The sequence below is a fragment of the Melozone crissalis genome, unplaced genomic scaffold, assembly GCF_028551555.1.
Source record: "Melozone crissalis strain CALT ecotype California unplaced genomic scaffold, PUWL_Pcris_2 ptg000179l_1, whole genome shotgun sequence".
Classification (NCBI taxonomy): domain Eukaryota; kingdom Metazoa; phylum Chordata; class Aves; order Passeriformes; family Passerellidae; genus Melozone; species Melozone crissalis.
Window position 1 is genome coordinate 38,344 of NW_026535946.1, and position 19,361 is coordinate 57,704.

The following is a 19,361-nucleotide window of genomic DNA, read 5'->3' on the forward strand; positions in this document are numbered from 1 at the left end:
ATTCACAGACACTGGGGAAAGTCTCACAGGGGGCGCTTAAACCACATGATGCCTGCAGCTGGTAGAAGTAGAGAGGGATTTTTAGAAAAATGCAGAAAAACGTTTTCATATTTGATGCATATTTAGAAAAATTCCTTACCTTTTGTATTGTTAATCTGTTTCCACTTGGCTGAGTTACTAGAGTTTTATAAATATCATTTTTTCAAGCAAGTATTTTTTTTATAGAAAGTGCTTTTTACAAATTATCACTTGAAGTTTTATCGGTACTGTACGCACGCAATTAGCTGAAACTGAATAGAACCTTCGATGATCTGATTCAAAGAATGAAAAGTAGGGAGTGTCCCTAGATTTTCAAATAAATCTATTAATTTTGCTTTTATCTGGAATTATTTCAGCTAGATTTATGATTCCACTTGCAGATATAACGACCTGAAATTACTAGTAAAGAAGATTTCCCTGTAATCTTAAGAGTCAGCTGCAATTTCATTTCTTTTTTTTTTTTCTGCTGCCTAAACAGAATAAACAAAAGCCTGTCTTTGGTCCTCCCTCCTCAGAAGGTAACGTAATTTGCCATCTCTGGAAAAGGAAAAAGTGTCACTGAAAGCATCTGCCAGAGCTGCCCAGGGCCTCTTGCAAAGCCTGGAAGCTCTTTGCTCTCCCTATGGCAGGCATCTGTCTCCAGTTCAAGGCAACATTCTGCCCCTCCACTGCAGTCTAGGTGCCTGCAGAGAGCAGGGGAGGGACGCGGCAGGGACTCCTTCCCAACTCAGAGCAGAGTCACAGGGCAGAAAGAGCTGAGGATGTGGAAGTAAATGAACATTTAGTATGTGCTTAATTGCACAGTTCTCACAAAATCTCAGAAAAAGATCCTTTGAGAGCCTTGTTGTCTTTTTCCTTGCACATGTATTCCTGCACCCCAATTGCTAGCAACTCATGTCCTGGGAAAGAATACTATTTTGCAAGTGACTTCTTAGCTGTTAAAAGAAAATAGTAGAACAGATGATGCTGTTTCACCCCAGCAGTGAACAAACTGGTAACACAGGTCAATTTAATTTCACTGCAAGTAATAGTATGATTTAGCCATTTTTTTTTGTTATGAAACCCTGTATGTCAGCTTGAACTTAATTTTCATGATTGAAGTGTAGTTTTTGAAATGCTTTTGTAAAAGTGTTCTGTTCTTCACTGAGATGCTCAAGTCTACCAATCAGTGAAATTTGAAGCACTTGATAAAATTGCAACGCTCCTGTTAGTCTAGTATAGGCTGTTAGTAGTATAGGCTCCTTTTTGATGGCCAACTTGATCTTCCAATCACTTCAGAGTATGAAGTCCTCAGTGAAGAACTGAGCTTGAACATTCTACATTAGAAGTAGTTGTACTTTTTGGCCAACATACTCTTAGGGTTAGATTAAAATTTAGTGTTAAACTATGATTTTAAGAAGCTTATCACTAATGAAAGCCAGCTAAGACTTGGACACATAAAAGGCTTTATAAAGGAGATTTGTAATTCCCAAATTCACATGAAAAATAATCACGTTAGTTTAAAAAGTTATGCTATTGCATTCATTAATAATTCATTTATTGTTAAAAGTTAAACTTTACACACAATGGCTAGTGAAAATTCACTGTCAGTACTTTAGCTAAGAGTGCCTTTAAAAGAAAAGTCCTGGGATAAGGTTACTTAGGTGGTAGAACCCAAGTAACCTAATCTGTCAGTCTCAGAAGAGGAAGTTTTGGATGAATGGATCAAGCACAGGACAGTTTTGAGACACCATTGGTTCAATTTTGGCTGAAACTTAGAAGAAGGTTCTGACTATCAGCACAATCAGGCTTTGAAACAATTTTCAACAAGAAGAATGGGAACAAGCAATCTAATGACATTCAGATACTACTGGGATGGCTACACAAAACAACTGTAAGATACCACTGCCTGCGGTGGCCTGGAACAGATGTCTTCCTGTTCTCTGTTTTCTGTATAGTTTTACTGCCCCTCCTTAGAGGGCAGTAAAATTCTTTTACTAGGAATTTACATTGATGTAAAGCAAATCCAAGCAAAATTTTCATTTGCTGCTCAGCAAAGAGCTGAATGAAATATCACAATCTATATATTTGTGATATAGTGAAAACAATTTAATACCTCTTTTGCATTAGCCTCCATGAAAAGATCAACTGCAAGCAGACACAATTAACACCAGCAAAAAGGGATAAGGTCTCGCTATGTAAAAAGAATAGCAAAGGTTACATAGTGCTGAAATAACATAGATGTTCTCAGATCATCCATGCTAATAAACTTAATTCATCTTAGGGGACTTAACTGATTAAAATAGACTCAGAGGGCTTAGTGGTCTTTGAAAAATTATGGAGGATAGATGAAATGCTGGAGGACTGAAAAAGAGCAAATGGATTGCTGTTTTTAAAAAAGGGAAAACTTACAGTTTGGTCTGCTTTATTTCACTCTCTCTCTGATAAATCCAACACTGTTCAAAAATAAAATGGAGGTGTATTATCACATTGGCAGATGTCACACACTTGGTGAGACTGTAAATATCTTGAGGAGTGGGATTAAAATTCAGTTAGGTCTCACATAGATTGAATGGTGGTCTGGGGAAGAAAAATGACTTTGCAGTAGGGACAGGGGAAAGTGTTACACACAGGCAGATATACCCAACTGCACAAGTATGGAAGGGGATCAATTAATTACACAGTAATTATTCAGAGAAAGATCTCAGGGCTAAAGTGGAAAGTGATGAGTCAGGAGTGAATATGACAACAACCTTACACTGTGAAAAAGGCAAGTGAGAGAACTGGCATATATGAACAACAGTACAAGTGACAAGACAGCAAGCACATAAATAAAAGAGGATAAATAAATATATTTATATAAATAAAACTTGTACTGTTTTGTAGTCTAGAAGACAGTAAAATTTGGGGTATTTAGTGTGTCATGAGAATAAAAGGGAGTAAAAGAGGAGAAAGTAAATAACAGTATTCCTGAATTAAGAGCTGTAAATTCTCCTGATGTTTGGAAAAGCAACATTCAGGTGGCTGTAGCTTTTTTCCTTTAAGTTTTTGCCTTGAGTTAGTCACAGAGAGGAAGGTTTGGACAGACAAGCGTCAGTGATGGAGTTAATCCGATGTATTGAACTGTCAGCCATTAGGTGAGCTAACAATCACTGGGCAATTGTGAGGTAAATTAGCTAGATCAAGAGGGCACTTGTAAAATTTATTCATTTTATTTCCCATTTGTGAAAGCTAATGCAGTTCACACAGGGAATCGTAACTCCTTCACCTGTAGTAAGGGAGCAGTTCCATCTTCAGAGCGAGGGAAGCAGGGTGTCAGTGGGACTAACTGTGTTTAACATAGGGTTAGAAAATTCAATAAAGAAAAGCAGCGAGGCTGCAAACACATTAACTGGCATTCTCTCAAGATTTTAACCCTACATTGTCTTGACAAAATGTAATTGACCTCACGGAATTTCCACCCCTGTGTGCTACCTTTAGAGCGGCTCAGAAATCGGCCATACCTGAAGCTGCACCGACAGCGAGAGATTTGGCGGGAGGGTGTAAGTTAAACTTCGCCTCAGCGCGACTGCAGGAGGGGCTTCCTAAATTGGTTTTGGAGGAGAAAAAAGAATTTTTTTTTTTTTTTTACTCATACTTTATTTAAGACAGGGACTAAGAATCCCACAAGTGAGGCGGCGGCGGCCCCCGTGTGGGAGGGGGGCGCCGCAGGTGCCGTGAGGGGCGGGCGCCTTGGGCCGCTGCGTGCGGGCGCAGCCTGAGGGCGCGGGGCCGCAGCCGCCCCCGGCCCGGCCGAGCCCCGGAGGAGGGCGGTCGGTGTGGGAGGCGGCGCGGCGGCGAAGCCGCTCAGCTCCGCGCCCGCCGGCTCCGTGCCCCCGGCAAAGTTGTGCCCGAGCCGCCCGCAGGCTCCCGCTCCAATGCAGGCACCGCCCGGGCCGGGAGCGCGGCGGGACGGGGCGGCTGCCGCCACAGCCTCCCGCTGCCGAGGCGGCGTTTGCGGGGTTGTTCTGTGGGCTTTCTTGGGGTTTGGGTTTGTTTTTCTTGTTTCCCGGCGCACTGAGCATCTGCCTGGCGCGGTCCCCGCAGCAGCCCTTCAGGGGCTGGGCTTTTCCCGTTCGCTCTCCTCGCGGAGCTGTTCAGCGGGATGCTGTTGCCCTCTAGTGTCTGCGGGAATTGGTTATGGCTCTGTTGGGGCACAAAATTAGTCAGCCTAGTGCAGTAATTATTCATAACTTAGGGTGGTTGTAGCTGCTTGGATTCCCCAAATCCTGTCAGAAATTCATGTGTGCTGCTGCTCGGTTCAGCTGTCATGTGCAGCCCTCGGGAAATGGCAGAAAACTTGTATATTACTCAATTCGATGCCTGATACGCTGGATAATTGCTTCAGGTTTTGGTGTGGTGGGGTTTTCTCTTCCTAATGGAATGGTAAGTGAAAGAAAGAGGGTTTCTCTCACTGTCAGCATCCCCAGTCAGGTGTCATGGAAGAAATGGTTCTGAACTCTGCCTTATTATTAACTCTTTACACTTGGCAGTTGTGGGAGAAGGGAGAGGGGAAGTAATGGTATGGTCATGGACCAGACGGTGTGCTGGACATTTATCTCAGAGACCTTGAGCAAATCATTTACTCTTTAGATAGTGATGTTTTTGCAATTGCTGAAAAGTAACAGCGTTTATCTCAGAAAAATTGTGTGATGTCAAGAGCTTTAAGATATTTCTATACAAAGTGTTGTATGAAGGCAGAGTAATTTGAAGACTAAACTAAACTTTTGTGTTCTGTTGAAGTCTTTACAACCTTCTTTTAAACTATTTTAAACGTTGTATATTTAATATTTATAAATATTTTTCCTTGACAAACTGTAATGCTTGAATCCCTATCCTGTAAGGGTCTCTAGTACTGCATTAAGCAATGCAGCATGGAGCTTAGGATACCACAGGTACAGTAGAAACTACAAACTGCTTACCTGAAGGACTTGAAAAAGAATTTCTATCCATCAGAATTGCTGTGCTGCCTGAACCGTTCCCTTTTTTTCTAACAGCTGTGAGGGAGTGTAAACCTTTCAATAATCACACATTCCAGGGTTTGTTATGTGATACTAAAGGGTTTCAAAGGCTTCCCTTGACAGCTCATGTCTCATATCACCTTTTTACGAGTTGAAAATCTTTTTGATATGCAGTTGTAAGGTCTCATTCTCAGCCTGGATTTACTCATTTGAGCTGTTAATGCTTGAATATTTTAGTCAGTGGAGTAATGTTGTAAGTAGGGGTACTCAGAGGTTATTTTGGTGTTTTCATAACTGATTTAAAAGTCTGAGCCTTGCTCTTTACCCCAGGTTTGGTTGTGTTCGGTTGTGCTTTGCTGCTTCCTACCATATCCTTTGTATATCCAAAGATTTCCGATTTAGTAACACTAAAATGATTTCAGAATATTTCCTGTGAAGTTGTATTTCATAGTGAGTGGCCAGAGCAGACCTTTATGTTTAGAGCAGTTACGCAGCATTCTAATCAGTAGAGATTTAAATGTCTGTAGTAATATGCTAAACAATATGCCTCCTTTTTTTCTGCTCTTTGTTTAAAGCATTTAAAACTCATTTTCCATGTAATGCATCCCCAGCATGTCACCAGCACTGTGGTAGTGTCCAGGCTGGTAAAGAACAGAATGGGAATATAGTGATGGGGATTATTAGAAGAAAGTGATTAAAAATATGTCTCTAGATAAATGTAGTATACCTCAATAATACTGATGACTACTCAGTCCAGAACTTTTTAGTAGTTCTTGATGAAAAGGGTTTTTGTTACCCTTTAAGAGTATGTTTTTTACCTTTAAGTATGACCCAACTTTATTGTTTCTAATCAAGGGTCGCAGTAAACAGTTGCCCTAGCACAGGCCTGAGGTAAGACTAAACCAGTGTTTTCTTACTGGGCTTTGATAAATTTGATCTGATAAATTGAGAACAATTTCTTGCTTATTTATGGGTATTTTAGTTGAGCCCATTGTTTTAATCTTGATATTAGGACAGCAGAAAAAAGTTGCTTGTCATTTTAAAAATTGTGTTGATACTCATGATTCAACTTTATCAGACATTTTTTAAGATTGTGTGCAGTTTTATGTGCCTGTGCAGTTTCTGGATTGAGAACCTCTGTGAAGAATTTAGTAGGCTGCATTTCCAACCTGCATTGTCTTGTGGAAGAGTTTCCATGAGGGTTATCAGGGGGAAATGATTTACAGAAGCCAAGAGTTTGGTCATTTATGCTTAGCAGTGAAACAACAAACTAAAGAAAGCTGCAAGTGGTAGGAACTCGCTTATGGTGTCCTTTGGGTCTTTGGGGTTCCTCACAGTATTTGTTCTATCATCAGTGCTACTTTGGTAGTGAATTTAAAAACCCTGAAACCGCAAACAGAACAAGTTATAAACCCCCCAAACCAATCCAAATTGAAGATCCCTATTCAAATGCATCTGTTTCATGCTGGCTGCCTGCAGATGCCTGTAATTGTGACTGCCCAGCAGTATGTTCGGAATGGTAAATCTGCTGCTTAACAAGGTGATATTTCTTTCCTGTACCAGCGAGATTTTCACATGAGCAGGTTCTGGGCTGCAGAAACCATTTCTGCAGCAGATGACAAGAGCATTGAGCCTTTCTGTCTGTGTTCATAACAAAATGCAAAACTTGCTTCCATGACTCAGCTTTCTCTCAGCAAGATCTTCTCCATAGAGAGTCTGTAAGTTAAAAACCAAATTCTGAATATTCAAAGATGCTAATTTTCACCTTAAGAGATCATTTTGATACCTCCTGCTTTGAGCAGTAGAGGTAAAAGGTCCTGGTCTGAATTTTAACACAGTGGCATGAAAATGTAAAATAGGAGATGAAATGCAGGTTCTTCTAAAGAAATAAAGTTCTAGATAGAAAAACAAACAGGCAAATTTTATTGCTTCAAACCATGGCAAAATACCACACAAGTTATTTTATAGGTAAAATTTATTGCAACATCAGCATTACAGAACTTTGGATTTATTTAAATCTGATTCCTGTTTTCAGGTGATTTGAAGTGGTTTGGGGTACAGGTGGGACCATATTCCTCTGTCACTGAATTCCACATGACTGTAGAAATCAAAAAGAGCTGAGACTGCTGATGCAGGCAGCTCTATCTATGGTCAGCTCTATCTATGGGTGTTTTTCATTGAAACAATGCTAACAAGCTTGAACTCTTGTGAAGACTTTCTAGACTCTGTTTTTTTTTTTTTTTAATTTAAGCCTTTTTCTTATACTTAGATATTTTTTATTGATGTTGATGTTATCACGACTTCTCCTTTCTTTGGTAAATATTGCATTCTTTGGTCATGAAAGGAAGACTCCTCAAGCACTCCTCTTCTGAAATGCTGCTTCTCACAGCTTACTCACTGTAGGTGCATTGAGAATTGCACTTTTTGTCTGGTTGTACTGTAGGAAATGAGAGCAAGCAGGGAGCATCTTCCCTGAAGCCACTTCTAGAGATGTGGTAAAGGTCACTGTCATGATCTCCATAGGTCCCCCAGTGTGTGGTGTGGTGAATCCCAAGGATGTCACTGTCAAGGGGGTGCGTTGTGAGTTGTTTTAGCATGCTGCTGTAATACAGCACTAGAGTATCCAGCAAGGATTATTGCTCAGGGGAAAATGCTGCTGTCCCTCGAGGAAAGCAACTGTACCTGGTCAAGACTTTGAGACTGTTGATATTGCAAAATGCATGTTCTCTTTGACATTTTTGTTTTCTTCTTTCTGTGTTCTTTGGAACTCCTGCCATGCAAACCAGTCCTTAAGCAAGTGAAAATTACCTAAGCCTCAAGCTGATACTAGAGAGTGTGAGAGTGTGCATTTAAACCTCGTTCCTTGCTCTGTTGCATCCCAATTGCTGCCTGCCTTCAGCAGGGAGTGTGCCAAGTCTGGCTGTGTCCTGTGCCTCAGAGAATTCCTCACTCCTCACAGTCGAACCTCACATCTGTCTTGGCAGGTCCAGCCACTCCTCCTTACAGCTGCACTCTGTAGCCCCAGGGGGCACCTGCAATTAGGAGCCAGGATACAATGACAGGGCTTTTCTTGAAGAAAACACGGGTGTCTGGGCTGGCTCCAGATTTTCCTCTCTAAGGAATGGCATTAGGAACCGTGTCCTTGCTGCAAATGTTTCTTGGGTTGCAACCCTTGTGAAATATCCTGTTCAAACAGCTCTGTCTCATCAGCCCTTCCTTGCTATGAGCTTAGGTCAGTGTCAATTCTCATTTTTTCTGTACATAGACCAGCCAGATCTGTGGTTATCAAAGAGAAATAGGTGTGTGTACAGCTTTTCTACAGAATGCAGTCAGTGTTAAGTTTAGGCACTAAAATTATGTGTTTCTTGGCGTTCAGGCAGCTGAATTGGAAATGCGAAATGAAGAGAACCCTTCGTGTGTGTAATGAAAAATCATCTGTCTGGAAACCTCTCTCTGGTGTTAACTCATTCAGGATAAAGCTTCTCTTTGTCACCTGACTTGTTACCATGTTAAATAGCTCTGTTATGCCATCCAGACTGATATTCGTGAAGCTAGTGTGGCAAGGATTGGACGTTGCAGTTATTAAGAATGTTGAGTTCTTCTGAAGGTTCCTTCATATCGTTACTTGCTCTTTATACATAAGATAAAACCCAGGAAGTTGGAGTTATGTTATTTTGGTCTAACACTAATTAGTGAGCCTGGGTGAAAGGCAGGTCTCCTGCCCAAAAGCTTTGAGCAGGACTTTGTGCTGCTGCAGGGAAGGTTCAAGGCTGAATTTAAGGCTTCCCAGAAGAGGAGGGGTTGATAAACAGTTATCTGTGAGTAGAAGGTGAGGAGACTAAAATCCATCTAAAGCAGAATCTATCCAGACAGAAGGAATCTTGCTCTGAATCTTAACTATGAATGAGACAGCTCTCGGCACTTGCTGGTCATGCTGAATTTTGCAGTTTTGATGAATAGAATGACTTGGAGTTTTTCTCCCTTCATCTGATTTTTCTCGTTTATTATTACTTTATGCTCATCATGACACTAGGAAGATCTGTCTTCAGGGTTTAATTAAATTTCTGGACGTTACATGGGTATTGTTAAGTATATAACTTTTTTTAGCCTTTTTGAAAATCTGGAGTGAAAGACCAATTTGCTTACAATGTAGGATTAAAAAAAAACCCAACCAGGAATGGAAGGATTAACCTCTCAGTATGGAAATGACCACATCAATGCCACACTTTATCCTAATCCCATTTCCAAACGGGCCTGGGTGCAAACTACACTGAAGTTACAGTGGCATGTTCCAGATCTTGACACACTAAATATTTTTCAAAATCTGCTTTGAATCTTTGTTTATGACTTATGATCATTATTTTATGCTTGTCACACCAGCCAGTTGTTTTACTAGGGAGTTTTGACAGCAGTTGTACTGCTGGTTTGAAAAATTGCTCTTTCCTTAAGTACAAGATAGAACATAAGTATATCCTTAGGTGATCTGCATGTTAGGTTCAACTTTTGATTTATTAATTTCTCTTCTCAAATGTAAGAGCTTGATTGTTTTATGGGTTTTTTTAATACAAAGAAATGCTTCTAACAGCTTACAAATCCACAGTCCAGAAAAATGCTTTGTTTTCCTCTAATGTTGCAGGAAGCAAGTTTTGCTTAAAAAAATTCCTCTAATAGATGTAATACAGAGTGTATCAGTACATGTTTGTACAGCAGTTAAGATGTGCATGTTCTTGCTTCTTTGAAAAACTAATACAAGATAGAATTTGTTGAATCATGTTGCCCCAGCTTTTTACAGGTTATAAATTTTCTTCAGTACTTTGGTTGTTAGCAGTTGTCTACTTGGAGTTAACTTTTATCTTTAGGTTAAAAGAATTTCTAAAACACTGTAAATACTTTCCTTTTATGTCTTGCTTTTCAGTGCCTCTGCCTGCTTTATTTGATCCTCTGAGTTGAGGAACCTGTGAGATTTAGAGACCTTCAAATGCACATGGCAAGTAGTGGGAGCAGAAAAAAATGTTATTGCAAAATGTTGAGCCATTGGTCTCCAAACCTCTGGCTGGCAGTGATTTCTTTGCTCCCCATTAGTTTAAGCAGGTGATTCTTCACAAGGTGGTGTCTCATTTAAATCTCTGATTTTCTTTTCTTCTAGACTGTACCTTCAGTAAAGCTCTGTGGAAGATAGATGTGTGTGCTGCAATGGTGACATAAATATTTCAGAGGACTGGAACAAGTTGTTGGGAATCTGTGTTTGTTTTTCATGCTGCTGTTGAGAGCTGTCTAAGGCAAGTAAACACCGTGAGTTTTATCCTGAAACTTCACAGACATTTTCAAAGAACAGTAATTTTGCTGGCCACTTTTTGTATGGTGAGCATAGTTATTTCTGCCTACTACTCGTATAATGGCTACAAACAGGAAAATGAACTCCCTGAAACCTCTTCAGAAGTGGAATGTGGTGATGCTCAACTGTTGCCTTACAAGCTGATGGAGGCGAAGACCACGAGGCCTGTTGATCCCCTGAGGACAGATCTTGTAGTGCTGGTGTTTGTGGAAAGCCAGTACTCAGCATTAGGCCAAGATATCGTAACCATTCTGGAATCTAGCAGGTTTCAGTTTCACACTGAGGTTGCATCTGGGAAAGGTGACCTCCCAGTGCTTATAGACAAGAACAAAGGCAAGTACGCTCTCATAGTGTATGAGAATATCCTTAAGTACGTGAACATGGACTCGTGGAACAGAGGCCTTCTAGATAAGTACTGCATAGAGTATGGTGTGGGTGTGATCGCATTTCACAAAGGCAGTGAGAACAGCTTGCAGAGCTTTCAGTGGAAGGGTTTTCCTTTCCATGTCCACAGCAATCTGGGTATTAAGGACTGTTGCATTAACCCTCATTCCCCACTGCTCCATGTGACTAAACCTTCTAAGCTTGAGAAGAGGCCCTTGCTTGGAAATGACTGGGCTGTTTTCCAGATTAATCACACAACTTATCAACCAGTGATATTTGCAAAAGTAAAGACGCCAGAAAACCTTTCTCTACCTGCTGCTCTCTATGCCACAGTAATTCATGACTTGGGGCTCCACGATGGGATTCAACGAGTCCTTTTCGGCAATAACTTGAATTTTTGGCTGCACAAGCTGATTTTCATAGATGCCATCTCTTTCCTCTCTGGAAAGAAGCTCACACTGTCCTTGGATAGGTACATTCTGGTTGACATAGACGATATCTTCGTTGGCAAGGATGGAACAAGGATGAACACCAACGAAGTGCAGGTAAAGTATGTGCACAAAATAATGGTCATTACAGCAACGTGATTTTTTTAATCTGAAAGTGGGTAGTTGTTCATACTTGGAACTTCAGGGCTCCACCCTGGAGCTGTTCATATTTAATGCACGTGTTGAGAGTTTTACAAGCCACAAGTTTTTGGCTGCCACTATGCTAACCTCTGCATTCCTCTGGCTCTGAGGGAGAAAGTCTCTTCTTCCTTTCTCACCTGGCTTCAAATGGAAGTTTCATGAAGGCTGTGAATTTAGCTGGTAGTTTTGTAATTGTGGTTTTATTTAAATTGCCGCAAAAATGTTGGGTGAGATTAAACGCAGGCTTCTCCTTTTGAAGAGGTCTACGCTTAATATGACTTTTACACCTTCTTTTCTCACTAAATGATAATTTTCTTCTTCTTTGACTCTAGTTGCAACTCCAATCTCTGGATGTGAGAGCCTTCCCCTGGTACTGTGCTATTTGATATTTATGCATAAAGTTTTGCTAATTGCTGATTCCATTGGTATTCATGAACCTTTGCTGGAATGAATGAAGTTTTCATTCATGTTTATATATGAGTTTCCAACATTTGTATGTTTGTAATCATCAGGCTAAAACTAGCTTTCATTAGCAGATACATAAGCTGAGGGTAACTGAGTCAGGAGATATAACTCTGTTATGTAAATTGAGAGATTCTTTTTGAGTACCATTGAGAGCTGACTTTATCACAGACACCTCCCATTTCCGCAGCTCAATGAGGTTTGTTCACCACTGGTAACTGTGGTTATGGCTGCACTACCAAGCAGTTTGGATCAATATAAGTCCATTTCTGGAGCTCAGTTTGTGCTGGGCACCTGACATAGGCACTTGCTGCAGGTCTGTGGAAGGCTCAGATAAATTCTGAAGTTTGCTCCCATGACGAACTGCTCTGTTACTGCTGCAACTCTCCTCCCACGCTAGTTCTGTCCAAAGGGAATCCAGGACAGGACCTGCAGTGCCCTTCCTGATAGGAACCTGAACTCAGCAAGCAGCCAGGAGCTGAGGGTTGCCTGAAAAGCACCCAACTGATCTAACTAATGAACACACTAACAGAGACACGCCCTATGTGCAAATTACAGAGATTTATCCAATTGGAATATCTCTGCAGCAATCCGGAGCCATCAACAATTTTCCCAGCCATATAATTGCCACTATTAACAACACAAGTTCCCAATTTAACAAATGGAAGCAAGATAAACGTCCACACATCCTGGCTTCTCCCAGCTTTATGATTCACGCTGCAGCAATGTGTTGCCCTTGGTCTTTTGGAAATAGAGTCGGTGTGAGAATTTTAATGACAATGCAGCACTACTTCTGGCCTGTTCTGGGTATCTGAGGGCTGGGATTTCTTTATCGTGGAGGAGGTTCTGATGGTTCAGCTGACTGGGTCTATCATGCCCCAAGGACTTGTAGCTTATTTACTTCCTCTCAACTGCCCATGTACATCCTCCCTCCTTACACTTTGCAATAGGTTACCCAGAGCAGAGACCCAAAACCAAGGAGGACACTTAAACAGTCTGGAATCAGCAGGGAGAGGAACCAAGAAGGTTTCTGATGCAGCCCCAGGATAGGGGGTGGGTGGAAGGAAGAGATGAAGTGCTACGTTGTTTAGATTTTCTGAGTCCTTTAGCATCACTGCTTTGTAGCAAATGGCTGCAACTGCTTTCCTCTCCAGTTCTGTACTCTCTTTTGGCATTGGCTCCGCTTTCCATTCCTCCAGGGTGGGAAACCAGGCACCCCACCTCCCTGTATTCAGAAGTTTTGTCCATCCTTTCATGTCTTGCCATGCTTTTACAAAAAACAAAACAATAAAAAAACCAAAACCCATCACCTGCATGCATAGGCTTTTTATTACTATCCTTTATCCTCCTCGGCAATGTTAGCACACTATTGCTCCTCAGCTGCTTCATAGGAATTACTTATGTACATGCTTTGAATCTCACTTGTCCCAGAAGTAAGTACAGATTATGTCAAGTAAAACTACTTACCCTTAGACATCAGACAGAGCCCCAGACAGACAAGGCCAAGACAGAGAAGGATGACAGTGCCTTAAAAACATTGTAATTACTTGCATTCAATAAGCCTGGCATTTTCCCAGAGCTGTCTCTGGGGATGATTGTGCTATGTATGGCTCAGCCAGGCAACAAGGAGAGGACAAGGTCTTTTGCTCCCTTTTGCTGTCTAACCTGATAAAAAGCAAGGAGATTTTCTTCATTCTAAGGAATCTGAGATCTAGATAGCAAACTGATGGCATCTCACTTTTTTTGTCCATAATAGCTATATTGTCCCAATCCTTGACCACACTGGCTGCCCAAAAGTACTATTTATTTTGAGTAGTTCTCCTTCAAGAGTCTGATGTTCCTGATGGAAGCAGTTTCTGTAAAGCAGTGTTTTCATATGGGCCATGAAAAAGCTCAAAGAAAAAGCAGGGGGAAAGGGTCAAGACAACCAATAATGTTTTTATGCAGTGACTAAACAGATCTTGAACTTTGAAAAGGTAATACTCTTGCACAGCCCTGTCTCAGTGCTTTGGTTTGGATACAAGCATCATCTAGCCAACCAAGGACACAGTCACAGTATCTACACACACATCCTATTTAAAGCAAAGTGCAGATTCATGGATAAACAGCAGCATAGGGGTGGCTCTCAGATCTGAACAAGTCTTTTGCGCAGGACATTGCACTTTTAAATACAAATTTTCCTCAATCAGTGAGAAATTTCGAAAAGACAATAATCTTCCAATTTATTTTTAGGACAAACCAATCGAGGCTGAGATTACTTAAACCTCAGTTGAAATAATTACAGTGAGGAACAACTTCAATTGACTTTAAATACACTTTCAGCTTCCTCAAACTGACATCTTTGTCTTAACAGTTTATAACTGAGGGCTATAACTGACTTTACCTAGAAAAAGCAAGAAGGACTGGAGTGCTAGAAAAGCCTGTGATCACACAGAGGGAGAAAATAACACAGACCCTGGTTTATTCAGATTCATGCAAGTCACATGACATTGTTAATTCCAACTGGTTTTGGTCTCTGCACAGAAACTTCCAGCAAAGGACTTTAATGATGTAATAATTACCTTTTTCCTTTTATGATCCTTCTAACTATGCCTTAATTTATGATGCTTTTAACTAGCATATATGTATCCTGAGGCTATAATGGATGCTCATTTATTTAAGCCAAAAGATAAATCATAATGAAAGGGTTTTTTTAAAACAATAATTAACATGTATTTTGATAATCATAACAGTAATTATGGTAAAAAACAGAATCAGATCTCAGAAGAAGCCATGAAGATCCCAAATCGTTTGGACTAGCAACACTGCTCTATAATTTTGCCAAGAAATTATGCGTCAAAGTGGCAGGAATGAATCATCATGCACCATTAGGAGCTACACCCAGTGACACCCAGGGACAAAAATGTGAGCTACACTAACCTCCACCACGAACTGCAAATGGCAATCACAGAGCAGGTAGTGTGGAACATGCCTTTCCTCTCAGTTATCAAGCTATGCTATCCTTATACCTCTACAAACATGATAGATCATCAGGAAGGATGATCTATCTAAAAGAAATAAGAGAAGAATCACAGAAAGATAGGAATTTAGGTTTGATATGAAAGGTCTATTTATATTTAAGAAAATGGTTTTAGTTGTGAAGTACTATAAGCTCTTAACATGTGTCAAATGACCCAATCAAGCAGCCTTGATCTTTAAAAAACCTGTTGGCTCCTAAAACAATCAAAGTAAAAGAGCACACACTCTTACCTGCTGTCATCCTCCCTTTAGCAAAAACTACTGGTTTTCTGAATTTTTTTCCCATCTATTAAATCTTACACATGCAGATACTCAGGCAGACTGTAACTTGCAGGCAACCCTTTTTCAATGACAAACAGTAAAGTCAAACCAGGCTGAAAACATTGTTTAAGAAATACCCTATGCATTTTACCCCTGAGTCAGATTTATTTCTGGAATTCAGTTCATAGAATCACAGAACCATTTGAGAAAAAAGGACCTTAAAGAGCATCTAGTTCCAAACCTCCTGCCATGGGCAGGGACACCTTCCACTCCACCTTCCACAGTTTGCTCAGAGCTCCATCCAATCTGGCCCTGAACACTTCCAGGGAGGAGGCATCTACAACTGCTCTGGGCAACCTGTTCCAGTGCCCCAAATTAAAAAAAATAAATTTAGCATTACACAAGGGGTCCTCATATAAAAGGAGATGACAGCAAAAAGAGAGGAAAAATGGTTTCTTAAAGGAAATTATATAATATGGTACCTTTTCCAGTCAAAGTTTCTTCTTTTATTTTCCTCACCGCTTCTTGGCCATCACTTTCACTGTTTCCAGCTGTTAAAGGACAAAAAATGAAAAATTAGCAATGCAATCAATTTAAGGACTGGCACCTATGAAGTCACAACCACAGTGTAGAACCAGTGTGAAGTTTTAGGTGGAAAGGTGTGCTGCAGACGCTTTCAAAGAGGGCTGTACAAATGCACTGTGATTTCCACAAGTTCTGCCAGTTTATCTCATTTATTCATATAAAATAGAACTATCTACTGGACCAGCAGACTTGAGACTTGAGTCTGTGAGACAAGTGAATTGTATCACATCCAGATTGGGCAAAAACTTCACTACAGGTTAGAGCAGATTTCCCCTTGCTCTTTTTCCAAAATGATGACTTCCACAGTTGGAGGAAAGTCCTGACTACCCAGTCTCAAATGCTCATGAGAGGATTTATTAGTGCTAAGATAAAATGTAATTAGGCATCACATAAATGTCTTTTGTACCATTCAGCTTAGGTGGGTGGTTACTAATTGCCTGACATTTGTTTGGCAATTTTTTTATAACACGTCAAAGGAAAAAAAATAAGCACAAGAGATATAGGAATTAACACAAGTTGAATTTTTAAAATTAACATTCACTTTATCCATCAAAATATTTTCCATAGCATGGAACATCAAAGCACCTACTGTTTATTATCTAAATTGGATAACAATACTGTTATCTCTTATGAATTTCACAAAGCTGCCTATTTTCCTTATTATATAAAACTCTGCCAAACTTTCTGTAAAGATATTTTTTTTTGTGCCAGCCTGCAAGTATCCTGTTCAGCACCACAAAATAAAATGAAGTTGGAAGAGACTTCAGGAGGTGTCTGGTTCAGCCCCCTGTTCACATTAGCAGGTACATGCTTGTATTTACTTGTGAAAAAGGACTTGAAACACATCTTTGTTTTCATGATATGCAAGAAAACACAACATTTACATAAATTTAGCCAAAATTAATACACTTAGCATTCCAGATACTGGAGAGAAAATAATTCTCACATAAAATCTAGATTCATACAGGTGTACAACTGCTGTCTATAAATTCCATTAACTATGGATGTATATTGCTGGGAAGGAAGGAAGGAAGGAAGGAAGGAAGGAAGGAAGGAAGGAAGGAAGGAAGGAAGGAAGGAAGGAAGGAAGGAAGGAAGGAAGGAAGGAAGGAAGACCCAGAACAACAAAGCAGATATTTGCAATATTTTCCTCTTGCTGTTTTTCTGCCTTTAAAACCATCCAGCCTTGTAGAGAAGAAAAACATTCAGTTTGATGCTAATTTCCAGATATAGATGCAGCACCAACAAACAAACCCTCCAGTGAAACCCTGCCATTTCTGGGGAAATTTGTGCACAGGGTTCATGGGCAACAGATTAATTTTCCTCACTGTTTCATCTCAAGTAATGTACTGGAGTAGGATTTCAAACTCAGAGTATTGTTATTTATTAGGCTGGATAGTGTTATGCTAGAAATAAGAACACTTATGTGCCAATTCTGTGAACATCTTATTTGATTCCTCTTTTATTCTGCACCTCTTGTGCCGAGATCTGGCTTATTAAAGCCTCCAGTGTCATGATATAACTCTCAGTATGTTCATTTAATTTGTTCTTTTAAAAGAGCTTATGTTCACAACAAATTTTAATTTGCTTTATTTTGCTGTTATATAAATGGTTATTCATTAAAGCTCAGTGCCTTCCAAATGAGCTCATTTTATTTATATTTGCATATTTTTCACTCTAGACCACTGGGAAAAAAAATTATTATTTTGCTAAACAGTCACTTCAGATGTCTGTTTCCAGCCTGATCCAACAGAGTTTGAAAACCAGATGCTGAAGGCTGGAGTATTGCAAAATTGAAATAGCTTCAGTGAAAACTGCCACAATATTAGAGGTTTTCAAAATCCTTCTTTCAAAGAAAATACTGCAAGAAAGAATAAAGACATTGAACAAATGACCAAAATCCTTACAAAAAGTTCAAAGGCACTTCGATCAGAAGGATGCATACCATGAAACTAGGAGGCTAATCTAGGCTTCTGAGCTAGGTTAAGGAGATCAGCACCCCCTTGCCAAGGGCAGGTGGGAGAGGAAAGGGCCATTGCACTTTTGCACTGCTTCTCTTCTAGCACATCCTTCTGGGATCTTCTAAGCAAAGTGAGTGGCAGGCATCAAAAAGATCAACCTCCTTTTAAGTGCTATATTAATTATTCAACATTTTTTTAAAAAATGCTTTTTAAGTCATCAAGCTAACACAGTCAGCTTTGGGTTGGGAAAAATCAAAAGTAATCTGCATCTTCTTGATGAAGTAGGGTCACTAAAGGGCACAACCTTCAAGTGCACTGAGCAGATGTACAGCACCCTAAATTCAGGATGGTTTACTAGACCAAGGTCAATCTCTTACTGCTGTCAGCTGGTTTAAATCCTTAGCATCACATTTGTCATGATTCTTTAAAAAAATTTTTGATACACAAACTGATCCTCTGGCTGGACATTTTTTCAATTATTCAGTATAATTTCCATATGTTCCATATACTAGAATTTATCCATTTTAAGTGTTATAGCATCTATAGCATAAGATCTGCCTACTCTGAATTCAAATGGTTTGAAGGGAGGGGTAAGAAAGGGAAGAGAGATGATCATGTATTTTATGCAGTGAGGGAATCTTAGAAAAAGCTTTGAGAACAAGGGATTCATTGTCTTGGGAGCTTAGATCATCAAAGTACCCAAAACCATAATAATCTTGCTTTTCATGCTAATTTAAAATGTCTACTGGGAACTCAAAATAGATATAGTTTTCTCAAGAACTGTTTATGCAAGCAGTTCAGTGCCCTACCTGATGGTTTTTTTCCACTTAGTCCACAAATAGTGAAGAATTTTGGGTGAGACTTATTCAATAACAACACTGACTATAATCAATTCTGAAAAAAACCCCTAATTATATAAAGAAATAAATTCATTGTAAAGAGATGCACCCGTATAAAATCAGATATCATTTCAATGGCATAAAAAGTATAGTTCTTAATAAAATACTGAAAAAAAGGAAAACATATTTAAATACAACTTTTAGTCAAAGAAATGTACTCATCTCTTCAACATTTACTTCCACAAACATCACAAGTCAAAGCAAGTTGATATGAAGCCACCAGAGAAGTACATATTAAAATTCTTATCAGCACCAATAGGCTTTGGATCTTTTCTTAAATGTCAGGCTCTGTCATCTCAGTCACTTAAGTAGATCCTAACTCTGAAAGTTATTTAAGGGATTTCAACAGAATTGTCAGAGAGATTGCTCAGTCTGAACATGGCTGAAAAAAAAGCACAGACCTTAGAAAGCCTGCATGGGATAAAAACACATTATCGCTAATTAAGGAGTTCTGATACATCTATATGTATTTCTATACTATATTTTTAATTTCTTTGAATGCAACTATCTCTTCAAAAGAGTATTTGCCACTCACACACTGAATTTATATACAAAACTGATTCTGATAAAGAAAGTAAGAGCTTTTCCAAATGGTGTTTTGCAAAACTAAAAATTTGCAATCTTGATGTTTCAAGGAAATGTACTTCAGGGCATTATAAAAAAATTAAAATAGTCTTATTTCAACAATAGAGCCTGTAAAGCTTAAGGTTGCCTGGAGAGAATAAACCCACAAATCCAAAAAGCTCTTGCTTACTTAAGCATGCCAAGGGAAAAATTTCCTCACGTTCAGTAAGATAGCACAAAATGAA

At 39.6% G+C, this 19,361-nt stretch overlaps 1 protein-coding gene across 1 annotated transcript; it reads left to right on the top strand.

Moving 5' to 3' along the window:
* Window positions 1-7,528: 7,528 nt before the first annotated feature.
* Window positions 7,529-12,126, top strand: LOC128948942 (bifunctional heparan sulfate N-deacetylase/N-sulfotransferase 3-like). The gene is made up of 3 exons (XM_054293698.1): window positions 7,529-7,591; window positions 10,287-11,282; window positions 12,019-12,126. Exons 1-3 carry the CDS (start codon window positions 7,529-7,531, stop codon window positions 12,124-12,126), a joined length of 1,167 nt encoding a protein of 388 aa, XP_054149673.1.
* The last annotated feature ends 7,235 nt before the right edge of the window (window positions 12,127-19,361 follow it).